Here is a 15,784-nt window from a genome sequence, read left to right as displayed (position 1 = left end):
TACAGAAAGGTCAAAAGCTTAGCTTCTGATCTCTTATAAATCTGATGTAGTTTTAGTTTGCAATTCACACCGCTGCTTTTGTGGTTAATCTGGTTTAAAACTGATCCTGAGATCAGAATTTAATTTCCTTGCAACTTTTCCTTTTAGTCTGTCGCTGTTGGTTGCTTCATATAAAGTGGATGTAGTTGTGTGTATTTTTTGGAAGGGGGATGATAAAAATAGATGATCAAAAAATACGCATGCGAGCAATTGCAAAAAGGAGAAATTTGTCTGTGCCAGCCAGCTCATACCCTGGCTGAGTAAACAATGCCATTTAATGCAAAGGACACCTGAACTCAGCAGAATTCTGCTGGTTTGATTCTCACCCTGTTTTAGTATTATTTATAATAAAGCAATTGTAGTGGAATCAATGTTTTAATCTTATTTTCCCTCTCTTTTTGTTTCAGGTATTATTTTAAAGTCCAAGCAAAGAATCCCTTCGGTTATGGACCTGTTAGCTCTTCAGTCTCATTTATTACAGAATCTGGTATGCTTTGCTTTTTATTTTCATCTCAAAACTGAATTCTTAATAACAGATGTGACAGGGCAATGACTGAAACCAGCACGGTAGTACTGGTGATTATCCTGAACTTGCTGCTTCTGAGAGATTTAGTTTTAGGTTAATTATTTGTTTTCAGTAAAGCTGGGAAAATAGTATGCACTCCTAATGCCAGTATGACAATATAAGTCACATTAAAGTGAGCTTCAGGGGAACAGGAAGTTGAATTTAAAACACAAAAGGCTACTAATGTTCAACAATACAGAAGCAATGGGAAGTTTAATGTCTTTGATAGATTGACCAAACATTTAGTAAATTAGCTTCCTAATTGTGAACAGCTGAGCAGTTGGAAGCGGTTGGCTCTGGAAGAAATATAGGAAACAATTGTTCCACTAGACAGGCAGAGTTCTGTGTTCTTTTTTTGACAAGGCATGCTGCTCTTTCACAGGGCTAATAGTGTGTTCAAGAGCAACCCCCTTCTAAAAATAGTATGTTAAATGAGCTATATTTACCCGTTCCTTCTTCTTCCATTGAGCCAGAGGCCAATGACTCCACTGAATAATAAAAGGGAAATTATTCAGTCTTTACTTGAGCGAAAGGTCTGCAGTCTCTTGCAAATTTTGCCCTTTTGACAACATGGGGTTTATGCAATCTCTGGCTTTGCTCGTTTGACTTCAACTTGTCGTGCTCGCTTCAGAAGCTCCGTTAAGAACCATGGAAATAAGTCTCCACAGAAGGGAGACAAAGATGCAAGATACGTAAATGGTCCTGCATAACATACTCAGATTTCTTTTAAAGGAGTAAGAAGCTCAAGTATAAATCCAAGCATAATGTTTAACACTGGACAAATACGGCATGCTGTGTCTTGCAGAGAGTTTTGCTGATTAGCTGGCTGCCAGTTATATGAGCCTGAATGCCTAGTTTTCCTATCCAAAATCAGCTACCTTGTGAGCTTTATTTAACCGGTTAAATCCACCAGATTTAAAGTTTTATTTGCAACACTGATCTTTCGTTTGTCACGTGGCCAAAGGTGACTTTCCAGCTGGCACAAGTACAAAAGCAGTTGCTGAATCTAAAGCCAGATGGTATAGTTACGGTGATGGAGTAGGTCAGAAGAGAGAGGAATTGTTTGTTCAGAGTGCTCTTCTAGTCCAATTGAAAGATTTCAGCTGATGAGAATATTCGATAAAGAATGCCATCGTAGAATCAAGCAGCTTATTGAAAACGTTCAATCTTACCCCTGGTAACCCACTGAAGAGAACACAAAACCGTTGTTCCCTTTCATCAAACTGGAAAAACTCCCTGGAATTTTTCTTCCCCACCAGCAAACAAGCACCGCACTTTTTCTTCAGGTATTTTGCGCACAATAAGTGCTAGTTAAGAGGTGACAGAAACTGCAACATAATGCATACAGACAAGGTAATGCATTAGATCATGTTGGTTTGTTATCCTTACTCCGTGCCTATTCCATCCTTCTTTCTTTAAAAAAAGAGAGCATTTCAAGTGAGCAGAAGCTCCTGAGCTAGCAGACAGTGGTCCCTGCACTCCCCAGGGGGCTTCTGCAAAAATTCTGTCACTACGGCAAAAAGAATTAATGTGATGCATTTCACTTGTTAATGAATACCACTAAACAACTGTACTAAACGCGACGGATGTCTGAGACTGAGATTTGCATGCAAGAGGTAGGTTACGTTTCCCTTTGGAAGTTATGCCTGCAGGTGTAACTGACACCGTATATTCAGAAGCTTACAGGGGAACTGTCCTACTCTGAGGACCTTCCGAGAGGAGGAAATCTGTTTCAAAGTTGGCTTTGAACTTTGATACTATTCTTAATAGATTTTTTTACAGTATCAGAATAAATATACAATCCTGTGGCAAGTTTCACCAACAGCGAAAACCAGTGGAATAACAAACACTCGTTAGCTCTGCAAATCGACAAGACATGTAAATCCCACATTCATAATGTAGCTAAAGGTAGTTACTTTGCAACTGACATTTTCTTGAGTGACACTGTATCTTTCATATCATAAAACAAGGTTTGCAACAAAATATTAATTTTTTTCTTTTTTTTTTTTTTCCTAGACAATCCCCTCCTCATTGTCAGACCACCTGGTAAGTCTTATTCTGCTGTTTCTTTCATGACGTGTGTAAATCCTGTGGAAAACAGCTATAATATAGGTGTTAGAAGCGTATTAACAGGCAGTTCGAGTTACAGTTTTAAGTGAGAACAGGCAATAATTCATCATGCTAATTCAAAAAACATTTTCTGTCTTAACATCCCTTATTCTGGTCTTTGAAAAGAAACCTTGTGAAGATGTGTTCGATTAAGTACTTGATTTTGGCCCATCTTTTACCTGGTACAACAGCTTTAATTGCTTAGTAATAAGCACTAAACTGTTTTGCTTCTGCATCTGTGTCCCTTAGTTACCTGAGCATAGCTGCGACAGTGGGGTCAGTTTTTCCTGTCTCTACTTGTTAGGCTCATCTATGCTGATCATCACGCCCTTATAAATAATAAAAAAAAAAATAAAAAATCAAGGATTTGTGGCTGACCTGGATGACAGGGATATGCCATGAAGCTGTTGAGCCTGCTTTGCATTTCCAAGCCTACTGACTTTGCAATAAGCCGGTTCAGCCCCTCCTCAGAAGAGCTGATGTCCTGGTGCTGGGACCCCCTTTGCTGGCCTGTATGTTGGTAGGGTAATCCCAGACAGCACATGCTTTGGGGAGAGAAGCAGGAACAAAGACCTCATGGTTATTACGTTCTGTCAGCTTTCCTAAGCAGTTCAAATGGTTGGTTCTGGGGCTTTTTGACTACATTGTTCATGAAAACAATGTCCAGTGTTTCCCTCCCTTCTATGTTTTATTACGCTTGTTAGTCTGTTTTCCATGTCCTCTCTTCCATGTCTCTGATGATGCGCAAAATTCGGAGAGCACAAGCACATTGTGTCTCTGGCAGTCAGTGTGGGAGGCCTCCGAGAGCCTTCCCATGTCACTGGTCACCTTCAAGTTTTTTTGCTGTCAGTTATCTTGTGGGTCTGATCATGGAAAGTAGGTTTTGGAAGGTGTTGGCTTTTGCACTCGTAGTTTCTGCATTGACTGGACAAAGAGAAAATATTTTTGTGTAGCTGCAGTGGTAGGGATAAGATAGACCAAAACGAGGTGGCAGAGCTCTGGGAACCTGTGGAAGTGAAGAGCTTCTGAACATCCAGCGCAGCTCTTGCAGGACGTGCTAAGTTTATTCTTCATGATTTTTGGAGGTGGGCAGAAGTGATGGACAAAAGCAGACCATTCACAGCAATAAAACTGCATTCAAGAAATAGATAGTTTATTGCTTTATTCTAAAGCCAAAATCCTGCAATCGTTTCACTGCATGACTAATTGCATAAAGTCAGTCCAGTTGTGTTTGTGTCCATACTGGTGGTGTTTTGAGGATTGCTGATCGGTGATTGCTTCTCACATGCAAGTGTTTGCAGGATTTGGTCCATGTGCCTGGTGGCAGGGAGGAAGAATGACTAACAGAAAAAACTTTCAATCTCATTTGTAAAGCACCTCAAAATAGCACCATGAAAACAGAGCTCTGTGCTGTAACTAGAGAGAAAAATACCAATTATCACATTGGAAGCTTTTTGTGTAATTATATATACATTACTGCAACAGCAATTTCAAAAGATACTTGTTTAGTATAAGCATAAAGCAAACATTTAGGCAAGCCAGTAGGAATATTTAGTCTTTTGCGACACAGTTAAGCAGTCTCCTCTGCAGCAGCGCTCTGGACAGAGTTCCCCAGGAAAGGTCTCACTTGTCTGTTGTTGAAACCTCATCTGTTTTGATGTAATGTGGGAAACCAAAACAGAAAAGTAAGTTTCTGATTTGATCTTTTTAACCAAATAGCAAGAATAGACTTAAATTCACATCACAGGCTGTTACCACAGAATTTTTAACATCTGTCATTTAGCAAAAGGTTTAAGTCTTGTACTTAGTATTAAAATGCAAGTGACTATTTAGACAGTGTCACTGTCAGACCTAGGATCAGGCTTTGTTTAGAAAACAAAATGGGTATCACTTGGTAGAGAAGATGTCTTACTAAAAACAGAGACTATTTGTTTACTTAAAACTGTGGTTCAGTACGTGAAATCATATTTTTTTATCATCTTAACTGTGATTGTTTTCTACTACATAGAAGGGATTTAATCAAGTCCCTTGCTTTAATTTTCTTTTTTTTTAATATTTGTTCTTGAAGTAGTATTTCTGGATTAATCTGCAGCAGCATGTCTTGTAAAACATATTATCAGATGTTAACCTCAGCAAAACTCAGACTGAAATGCTAAGGTCTGTCCTTAATGATGAATATTTTTTTCTCCAAGGTGGTGAGCCTATCTGGATCCCCTTCACTTTTAAATATGACCCCACCTACTCAGACTGCAGTGGCAAGCAGTACGTGAAACGAACTTGGTACCGCAAGTTTGTAGGAGTGGTTCTTTGCAACTCCTTAAGGTACAAGATTTACCTCAGCGATGACCTGAAAGGTAGGCACCGAGATTAATGTCCTGATATATGATTACTTGTCATCTCCATCTTCTCGCTTTTTTCACCTTGTCTGTGAAGGAATTGTGTGACGGCTACCTGGGAGTCCTTCTCTCAGGAATCGTAGAATAGTTTAGGTTGGAAGAGACCTCGAAGATCATCTAGTTCCACCCCCCCTGCCACAGGCAGGGACACCTCCCACTAGACCAGGTTGCTCAGAGCCCCATCCAGCCTGGCCTTAAACACCTCCAGGGATGGAGCTTCCACAACTTCTCTGGGCAAATCGTTCTAGTGCCTTACCACCTTCACAGTGAAAAATTTCTTCCGAATATCTAATCTAAATCTACCTTCTTCCAGTTTGAAACTATTCCCCCTTGTCCTATCACTATATGCCCTTGTAAAAAGTCCTTCCCCAGTTCTCCTGTAAGCCCCTTTTAGGTACTGGAAGGCCGCAGTAGGGTGGGAGAAGGTGGGATGTGATAGCTGAGCTGCCCTGCTTTTGTGTTACGCTCACGCCCTGGCATTAGCTTTCAAGCAGAGCTCTTTAGACAGAGGACGGGAGGAAGTTTCCCTTGAAAAGCCTGTGTGGTTTTGCATCCTGAGAAAGCAGTATGCTTTGTACTGTGAGGACAAAGTTCTGCTCCCCACACATCTCCTTGGGTAGTCCCATGCTTGCTCCGTGGATGGGTGAGCCCCAGCTGCACAGACAGACAGAGCAATACCCCCTAGAGAGCCCCAGGGCAGATGGAAGTGGGGAACGGGAGAGGAAAGACTGGTATTACAGTGACTGGGTGAAGAGTACTCCTAGGCGTTAACAGTAGCTCTTACACGGGTGTATTTGATGAGAGTTAATGAAGAAAACTTTCCATATTGTTGATGTGGGGTACTGGGATTATCTCAATGGCTTTTCAGGTTACGTGTTATTTTTATTGTGATGCATTTGTATAGTTTAAAGGCAGTGTTTGAATATACAATAAGAAACAACCAGGGTGGCAGGACCCACCTCATCTGCCAGAGGGAGAGCTCCTCAGTTTTTAGTTTTCATTTGAGACTGCAGTCAAACTGATGGTATTGACAAATGGAGTGATTTTTACTTTCTCATGACATATTGAAATGACTGGTTCGGTTGAAATTCCCTCCACCTGTGGTGCAGTGTCCACGGACTTGCAAAATGGGGAATATTCCTTACTGAGCAATAACGCGTTAGTTTTTTCTATAGTATCTTCTTCCATACTGTGAAGGTGGCGTTCTCCCTCTTTTCAGCCACTGTTTGTTCATTGGTAATACTGTGTTTGTCACTGTAGTACTTCTTCTGCTTTCTCCCACATCCGTTTTCCTGGTGGTAAAGAGCATCCCCAACTTAATTAATGCGGAGTCAAATAATCTGTCTGTATCACCCTTTAGACACCTTCTACAGCATTGGGGATAGCTGGGGAAGGGGCGAGGACCACTGCCAGTTTGTGGATTCACACCTGGATGGAAGAACGGGACCTCAGTCGTATGTTGAAGCCCTGCCCACCATCCGAGGTATGACAACGTGGGAGTCGGGTACTGGGCAGGTGCATGTTGTCCCATCCGTAGGTTTAAGGCGTACAGAGCAGAGCACAGAGTGAGGCTCTTTTGTCCATGGCTGCTGGCTGCTCTCTGAGGAGTCCTGCTGATGCAATAGGTGATGAGACGGTCTTGTACTCAGGCCCAGCTGAACAGGTTATGAAAGTCCCAGAAGGACTTGTGAATGTTGAGAGAGAGTGAGAGAGACAGAAAGAAAGAGAGGGGCATGTGATGTTGATAATTTACAGGAACAAAATTCAAAAACAGAAAGAAAAAAGGTCTATGAAACCTTTGTCCCGATTGTATGACATGCCTCATTGAACAGAGGTGCAAACTCTTCCACATAGGGCCAGCTGCATCTTTGCAAATACGGCTTTTGCAAATGGTTTCTGACCAGTTCATTCAATGCAAAACACATAGGAGTGTGTCTAGTGATTAAAGGTAGGAGTGTGGGACATTTATTCTGGCCTGGTGGATATCTACCTCCAAGTGAAAATTCTCACCTTGAAGGAGTTCCTCTGAGTAAACTGCTCGGCTCACATAGCCAAGAGGGTGATGGCTTTCTCCACAAAACGAACCCAGTCATGAAAGTCAGCCAATCTTTTCAATAAGTCAGTTGATTTAAATTATTCCGTTGGCTTTAATGGTTTCCATGTTAAGTTGTTTGTTGATATTCTTTTCATGGTGGTGTTACCAGGAAGAAACTGAAATAGCCCCTGATATATATCACTGGGAAGTACCGCTTTTCTCAGTTCAAAAGAGGGATGATTAATCCAGATGTGTATAACTAGGTCTAGGAGACAGAGATAGAGAGCGCACAGAAATTATATTATTGGCACAAGACATGAGTGTTTCAGATGTTCCAGTGCACGAGCTATGTGGAGAAGAATGCTACACCTCTCCTAATGCTTTAAGCAGTCACAGCCTTTCTGAAGATGAAGAAAAAGGCTATCGGAAGGAGAAAGGGCTTAACTCCACACTTACTGCATGAAATGATACCTTTTTGTTTTGTGAAAAGCTGATGTTTGTTGATAGTCTCTTGAGCCCTATGAGATAATAGGATTTGATGGTATTTTTTGCCCCAGAGTCCTTCATATATTTAAACTGACTTGCAAACTTCATAAACACAGATGGAATATAACCACCTTTTGCAGTCAAATGCAGAAGCGCTTTGGCAGACTACAGCATTACACAATAGTTCAGAAGATTTGGACAGTAAAACCAATCAAAACTACAAGAAATATGAAGGATCAGAGTGAAATCATTCAAGAAAGATCTAAAGCAAATACCAGGGCTGGCGAAGCTCCCTACCAGACAGCTTCTAAGTTTTCATTTGGGCTGTGGGATTGACTCTCACTGCCTCTGTTACTTTTGTTAAATTATTATGTCTCTGTTTTGAAATGCAAATGGGCGTTTTTCTTCTGACAGGGTATTACCGCCAGTACCGCCAGGAGCCTGTATCTTTTGGACGCATTGGATACACAACACCCTACTACTACGTGGGCTGGTATGAGTGCGGCGTGCCTATCCCAGGGAAATGGTAGCAGTCAGCTTTCCTGTCTTAGGCAGGGCAGGCTGACCGTGCTTTTCAAAAGATTTCTACCAGCGGACTGTGAGCAACTGATTTGGAAAAGAAAAAAAGGAAAAAAAAAAAAAAAAAAAAAAAAGAAATGAGGCAGACCAGTGAAGACCAGCTGCTCAAGAAACCCCTGTGAAGTCAAATATGGTTCCCACTTTACCAGCCTAAATCTGTGGTGCTGCTTGATTTCTGCTTGGAAGCAGGGACAAGATATAAGTTTGGTCTCCTACTTTCTTCCTCTGGGTCTTTAAGGCACGGAGAGGTGGTTGCAATGTGCGTGACCTGTGAAAACTAGAACTGTATTAGCCATGAAAATTTGGAAGTTTCTTATATCTTGCAGAACGACCTAAGCATGCTGTGCTTGCTTAATGGGATGCTAAACTGTCCTTTGCTGCCTGATGGGGCTCTCCTATGCAATCATGCCATGTAACCGGCTGCCCACCAAAGGCAATATATGCTCCTGAAGACTTACCCTGTGGGTTTGCCCACTGCTGGACTAATCACTGCGTCACAGTGCAAATTCACTTTGAGGTATCTATATCTATAGCTATATAAATACAGTACTGTACATCTGCAGAAGTACTGTTTAGAGATGCTGAGTTTTTCTTGTTCACTAGATAAATACGTTTGGAATTGTTACGTAAAAGGTGCTGTTAATTCTTTGAGATACTGCTATGCACAATATATTAACCAAGGAAAGAGCTGTATTCTTCTTGTGAGTACTGTTGGTCTAACATTTGAAATATTGATCAAAGACCTGTGTCCCACTTCCTTGGCAGCCTTTGGACTGGGTGTTCAATGGGAAACTACCCCTCTATCCATGTTAGAATGGCACTGTATAGTCCAGCAAAAACACATATTCAGCAGTTTTATCAGCATCAGTTAAGCTTTCTATCCTTTGCTATTTAAAAGTTTTAGTGCAACTTTTCTTCGGTCTATTCTCATCTTATTTGGTATGTTATTTATTCCTTGTCAGAATCTTTCACTTCACTGTGCGGATGCAGGGGATGAGTAACTTGCAAATTAGAAACTGCTTTTAACTTATTTGCCCTCCAAAAAGAAGCCCAAGCCACCAATACAAGAGTCAATTAGCAGGAAACTCCTTTGACTTTGATCCGTCCTGGGGACAAAGTGGGATACAGTTTATTTAAAATACTAACAAAATCTCTTCCATCCAGACCAGAAGGCAAAAGCTGACATGGATGAAAGGTATAATCATTATTTGTTTAGCAGGCATTTGAAAGCTTGCAATAATGTAGGATTTTAGTAGTCCTTCTGGGAAATCTAGCATTAATGTTTTACTCAGTAACTTTAATGGTCTTACCGTTTCATGGTAGCATCTCAACATACTTTGCTTGTGTTAGTAAGACTCTACCATTCTGACAGCCTGGGAGAGGAGCAGCATACCTAGGGGGTGGATCCGGTCTCTGGTCCATCTCTCACTCTCATTCCAACTTACATGTAGTGTAGGACTAATACCTTATCAGTTGCTTCCTGTAGTTATTGTAAATTGTATGGGGACAAAAAAGGAAATAAGTGATTAAAAGAGCATTTTATTTTTCATGGTGATTTGGGTTTTAACATTTTAATTGTTCTCACATACTTTTGCTTCAGTACAGTGCTGAATATATGGTCTTGAAGTATAACTTTTTTCCCTAATAAACCTATGATACATGGTTCCATTTTTATTTCATCCTTTCTGGTCATCTGTGTCAAGTAATCTGAAAAAGTGACAAAGCTTTCAAAAAGTCTTCCTTGGGAGAGGAGTAGGTGTCAACTTTTTCAAAGGGACTGGAAGCATGTGATTGTGGTGTTCCCTTTCAAAAGTAGTTAGCAGCTGGCATGGAGGTACCAAGGGCAAATCATGCCTGGCCAGCCTGATCATATTCTCTGTTGAGATGTCTTGCTCTGTGCACAAGGGGAGAAAAGTTGATGTCATTTACTTTGGCTATTGTAGGGTGCTTGGCGTGGTCTCCCACTGTGTGCTTGTAGCCAGACTGGTGGAATATGGCTTGGATAGTTGGACTTTAAAGTAGACATGAAATTAGCTGGGTTGTAAAGCTCGAAGGGTTGTGATCAAAAATAGTGCAACGTCCAAATGACAGATGGTTGCAACTGCAACCTACAGGACCCAGTACTGTCTGATGACCTGGACGATGGGATGGAGTGAGTGGATGGAGTGCACCATCAGCAAGCTTGCAACTAATACAAAACTGGGACTGGGGAGCGGTTGATGTTTTGGAGGGCAGACCTGCTCATCAGAGGGACTTTTATGGCCTGGAGAAATGAGCTGTCAGGATCCTCATGCAGTTCAGCAAATGGAAGTGAGAAGTCCCCCACGTGAGATGGAATAGCCCCGCGCAGCTGTACAGGCTGGGGTGACTGTTGAGAGAGCAGCTTTGCAGAAGCAAACTTGGGGGTCCTTGTGGACAACAGATTGAACGTGAGAACTTCAGAGATCCATTCCACCTAAATTATTCAGTGACTTTTTATAATTCTAGAGGAAGCATCCAATAATAAAATGTATTGTTTTCTTTTATTGAATCAAAGTCATGCCTTGGTCCAGAGCCCAGTCTTCAGCACGTGTGAGTGGGGCTTGTGCCACTGACTCTAAAGAGCAGGGCCTGGTTTCACCAGTCATAGTTTGGCCTACTGCTCTAAAGATGGATGTTCCCTCCCCACATCCAGTGCATTCTGCATTTTCACCTTCAAAGCCCACAGGGGTTTGATTTGTTCATCTGCAGAGATGTGGTTCCTTCATTCCCTGCTGGAAATACCCTTGGTGTGGGACATCCCATTCAGGGATGTCATCATGGGTGAAGAGCTGAGGCCATTGTTTTTTCTGCAGCCTCAGCTAGGGAGGAGCAGGGGGGTGCTGGGGACAGCGGTGGAGGGCATTGTGCTCTGCTCCCCTCAAGTGTAAATCTTCTCTGAGGCTAAACCAGCCAAGGTGGAGTCAGCAGTAGGACACAACAGGGAAACACATGAAGTGCAATGATAGGCAGTCTGTTCCCTTCACTTTGAGGGCTGGGTAAGTCCTCTGTGCTGTATGAGGTGATCTGATTGACACATTTGCATCCTTTGCCCCATGCGCAGAGATGATACTATATTTGCTCTTTGTTTATCTAAGAGGGAGTGGGATTAAAGAGGCAACTAAAGCTATGTGGGTCAGGAAAGCCACTTCCCATCCAGATCCTCTCTCCAAGACCCTGGCAACGCCCTGACCAATGGGCCATCCTCCTCTTTCCTTGCCCCCTTCCCTGCTGTCCCCGTGACACAGTAGTCCTGCTGTGCCACCACAGGAGAAGCAGCATGTCTGCTTGGAGGTAAACCCCATCTCCATCGAAATAGCTGTACAGCTTTGTGACTGTGCTGTGTGACAGGGGACATTGTACGGCTCCAGATGGTGCTAATGGGAGAGGGATGGGTCTTTCCCTCCATCAGCTCTCCTGCCGTGCCCCCCTTGCTGGTGAAGCCACATCTGCATCTGTTCACCAAGCCCTTGGCGCCAGCTTGGAGAATGCTGTGTCCCTTCAGAGGCTCTGAGGGATGTTGCACCAACCCTGCCTTCTTGTTGGAGCGATCCTTCAGGGCACAGGATGGAGGAGAGGGACGATCCCCACAGAGAGAAAATATGCACAGCTTGTGCCTGCATCGCCTCTGGTCTAAGTCTCTTCAGGGCAGAGGGACGCCGGGGCCCTGCCTGGTGGGGAGTTGTACAGGGCTGGAAAAGAAAGGGAGAAAAACACCATGGGGGAAGGGGTGGGGAGGAAAAGACAGGCAAAGAAGTCACTCAAAGCATTGTCTGTCCCTGGTCAGTTCCAGATGCTAATCTCTGATCACTGTACCATATTTTTGTGAGAATTGGGACTTCTGCCTCAAAGGCATCAGAAACAATTGCCAGCATGTGAGAAATGCCAAGGGCTCTCGGGGGCAGCCAAAGCCCAGCATGTGGACCCGGGATATGAACAGAAGAGCTCTTTGGTAATGAAGGAAACATTGGGCGTCACTTGGAAAGATAACTGAAAGCCTTCGCAGGAGGTAACCCAACCCACTGAACAATGTGAAATGCTCTTTGTGGTTCCTCCCTACAAGAAACTGCACAGTTTTCTCTCCCCAAAACCCATGCCTTTTTTCTAGCCAGGCAGATAGATGTTATTCATGTGAAGAGCTGTCTTCCTCCGGCAGAAGGGAGTGAGGTAAATGCAGAAAGGAATGAGGTCAATGCTGCAGCAGCCTGTCTCTGCTTCCCGAGGCAAGACTGGCATCTGTGGATGTATAAAAAAAATCCCACCCCTGGAGAGCTGCCAGTCTGTCTGAGGGCCCTTAGCTGGTAACATTTGAAAACAAAGCCATGCCTTGTACTGCTGCTGCCTTTCTCCTAGTGCTTCTGTGTCCCATAAAGCAGGAAGCACTCCCACAGGACTTGTGCCACATCGCTGTGCCAGCTGCACCACAACAGTGGGTGAAAAGTATGGCCCTGGTGGGAATGAGCACTCGGAGCAGAATAACTCCAGAACTGTAGTTGAGTGCGAGAATCGTGGTGTCAATATCGGGATGTCAAGTGTCAAAGGCTATGCCAACAGCCTGGGGGGCAGGTCCTTGGGTGCAAACAGTTGCCATAACTCCTCAGTGTCAGTTGTGTCACCCAGCTCCAAACACAGTCTGACCAGCAGAATAGGAGCTGGGGGAACCTCTACATGGCACAGGCCAAGGAAGCACGTACTTGTGGCCATGAAGGTCAGCCACAGACTGAGCTGCGTTAGCAAGGACACAGTCAGTGGGTTCGGTGACGTACTGCTCCTCTCTTCAGCACAGGTGAGCCTGCACATGGAGTAACATTGCCCCTCCAGTACAAAGGAAACTGGAGTGGATCAAGGAGAGGGTGACCACAATTAGGTTAGGGGGCTGGTGCATAGGACGTACAAGGAGAGGCTGAGCACTGGGTTTGTTCAGCCTCAGGGAGAGAAGGCTTGTCTGATGGTATTGGATCAAATTGATCTTCAACAGCCTAATGGGATTGTAAAGAAGATGGAACCACACTTTTCTGAGAGACACATAGTGAAAGGGTGAAGGGCAATGAACATAAACTGCAATGTGGGAAATGCCAATGAAGTATTAAGAAAATATTTTTTATCATGGGGGTGATCAAGTACAGGGACAGTACCCTGGAGAGGTGGGGGAACCTCCATCCCGAAAGGTTCTCGTAACTGGCCTGGAGAGGGCCATGATCTAGCTTTGATGTTGGCATTGCTTTGAGCAGCGTGTTGGACCTGACTTCCAAAGGTAACTTCCAACCTGAAGAAGTGTAGAAGTCTATGGATAATTTCAACCACTATATCACGCAGCCAGACAAAACTATAACCAAAATTTCACAGAAGCAAAGCTCAAACTCCTGGAAATTTTCACAGTGGATTTATTTACTGGGCAAAAATGATCATAGAGTCTCAGAATGGCTGAGGCAGGAAGGGACCTCTGAGGATCATCTAGTCCAATCCCCTCTGCTGAAAGCAGAATCAGCTACAGCAGGTTACTCAGGACCGTGTCCTCTCACCTTTTAAATATCTCCAAGAATGGAAACACCACAGTCTCTCTTGGCAAACCGTTTAACCACCATCACACAACAAAGAGTATTTTTCTTTTGTTTAAATGGGATTTCCTGTATTGTGCTAATTGACTTCTGTCCTGTCACTGGACACCGCTGAGAAAAGCCTGGTTCCATCTTCTTTACTCCATGCATTAGGGATAAAATCCCACTGAGCCTTCTCTTCTCCAGGTTGAAAATTCCCAGCTCTCATAGCCTTTCCTTGTATCAGAGATGCTCCGATCCCTTCATCATCTTTGTGGCCCTTTGTTGAATTTTCTCCATTATCTCTCTAGTACTGGAGAGCCCAGGACTGAACACAGAGTACTCCTAGTGTGGCCTCACCAGCGCTGAATAAAGAGGAAGGATCACCTTTTTGGAAATAAACATTTTAATTAAAATAAAAAGGTTGTGTTTGGTTTTTTTTTAATTTATTTTGCAATGATGTTGCAAGCTGGCTCCGAGAGCAAAGCATGGCCATTTGTGAGGGAGGCTGTGAGGCCAAGGGAGGGAAGGAGTGTAGCCTCCTAGACTCTCATGAAGAATTTCCAATTTTGGTTTCTTGCTGCGAGTAGTTCCTGCACATGCTTTCCAAATGTGACTTGTGCAAGCTCACAGCTCCGTCTGGGGATCAGGTAAAACGTGGGCATTGTAGATACCCACATGCTTATGCAAAAAGCCTCTAGATGGCAGGAGATGCTATTTGGCTAGGCCTTGCAGCAGGCCCCTGCAGCAGGGGATAAGTGGCAGGAGTGCAGATGGCATGTGCATTCAGCATTGCACACACATAGCGAGAAAATTGTTTTAGTGAGAGCACAGTTTTGATTCAGGAGCAGTAAAGTCCATTCCCAGGTCTTAGAGAGAATCTCTAAGAAAGAGCTTATCCCTCACAAGGCAAAACATGCAGTCTATTATGTCTTTTCCATGTGACTCCTTGTAAAAAGGGAGTCTCCATCTTCTCTGTAGCCACCCTTTAAGTACTGGTACATGGTGATAAGGTCTCCCCTACGCTTCTTTTCTCGAGGCGGAACAAGCCCAATTCTCTCAGTCTTTTCTCATATGGCAGGCTTCCCAGTCCTTTGATCAGCTTTGTGACCCTCTCCAGCCTGTCCACATCTTTTTTGTATTGTGGAGACCAAAACTGAACACAGTATTCCAGGTGTGGCCTGACAAGCGCTGAGTAGAGGGAAAGGGCTGCTCCAGATGGCTCCTCCAGGGTCCTGGCTGCCCTGCTTTTTAGTTGGGACCGCCTTGAGAAAGGCAGAGGCCATCTGCAGAGCTGCATCCCTCATCCTACCAGGCCTCCTTGGGCAGATTCTGGGAGTCCCATCTCCCAGGAAAGGGCAGGGTGAAAGCCAAAACCTGTGTGACGTCGTCACCCGTACAGGCAGAGCTACCTAAAGGCACCAGCGTAGAGATGAGGGAGGTCCACAGGCTGCAAAGAGCAGATACACTCTGTGTTTGTATTCTCTACCCGAACAGCAGAGTATGTAAACACAAGTCAGCTGAGGTTATGTTTAGTTTATGCTGCTAATCAGCAGTGAACAAACAATAGAAAATGGTTCCAAGCTGTGAATATGTTACCATTTCCTCTCCCTGAATGTAAGAAAAAACAAGACCTATAAAATGAGTAGTATTGTCAACATCGGCTTTAGGTAGCGGTACCTGAACCAAACAGAAATAACTAACCAGAATGAGGACTCGTCCATTAGTTTCAAGTAGCACTCTGGGTTATTATTATTATCTTTGCAGTTCATTTTTTGGTACTTTCCTGCTCTGAATGTTTACCTTTTGAAACTACACACTGATAATCTTGTCTGCCGTACTGCATCAGCCTGGGCTTCTGCACAGAGCATCCCCGGTCATGCTGCAGCCCACCAGGTCTCCTGCCAAGTGCTCTACTAGGTCCTCTGTCTGCAGCAGCTCAAAACTGAGCTTTCCAACAAACACGGCATGACTTTCAAGGTGATGATGGGGAATCTTCCTCTGCTGGGAAAGCTGATGA

The 15,784-nt window shown here is 43.7% G+C and overlaps 1 protein-coding gene across 1 annotated transcript in view; it reads left to right on the top strand.

The window, feature by feature from the left end:
• FNDC1 (fibronectin type III domain containing 1) overlaps nt 1–8,287 on the top strand; it is a gene marked incomplete at its 5' end in the record, with an annotated part of 72,840 nt that extends 64,553 nt beyond the window's left edge. Inside the window, 5 exons of the mRNA XM_082481094.1 lie at nt 447–526; nt 2,621–2,650; nt 4,906–5,067; nt 6,470–6,592; nt 8,045–8,287. Of these exons, the coding sequence (XP_082337220.1) occupies nt 447–526; nt 2,621–2,650; nt 4,906–5,067; nt 6,470–6,592; nt 8,045–8,160 (511 nt within the window). The 3' untranslated portion in view covers nt 8,161–8,287. The remainder of the gene's footprint in view (nt 1–446; nt 527–2,620; nt 2,651–4,905; nt 5,068–6,469; nt 6,593–8,044) is intronic.
• Nucleotides 8,288–15,784: the final 7,497 nt, after the last annotated feature.

This window comes from Vanellus vanellus (genome assembly GCF_965231255.1).
Source record: "Vanellus vanellus genome assembly, chromosome: 3".
Lineage (NCBI taxonomy): Eukaryota > Metazoa > Chordata > Aves > Charadriiformes > Charadriidae > Vanellus > Vanellus vanellus.
The sequence above is the reverse complement of the archived record's forward strand: the minus strand, read 5'-3'. Positions and strand labels throughout refer to the sequence as shown.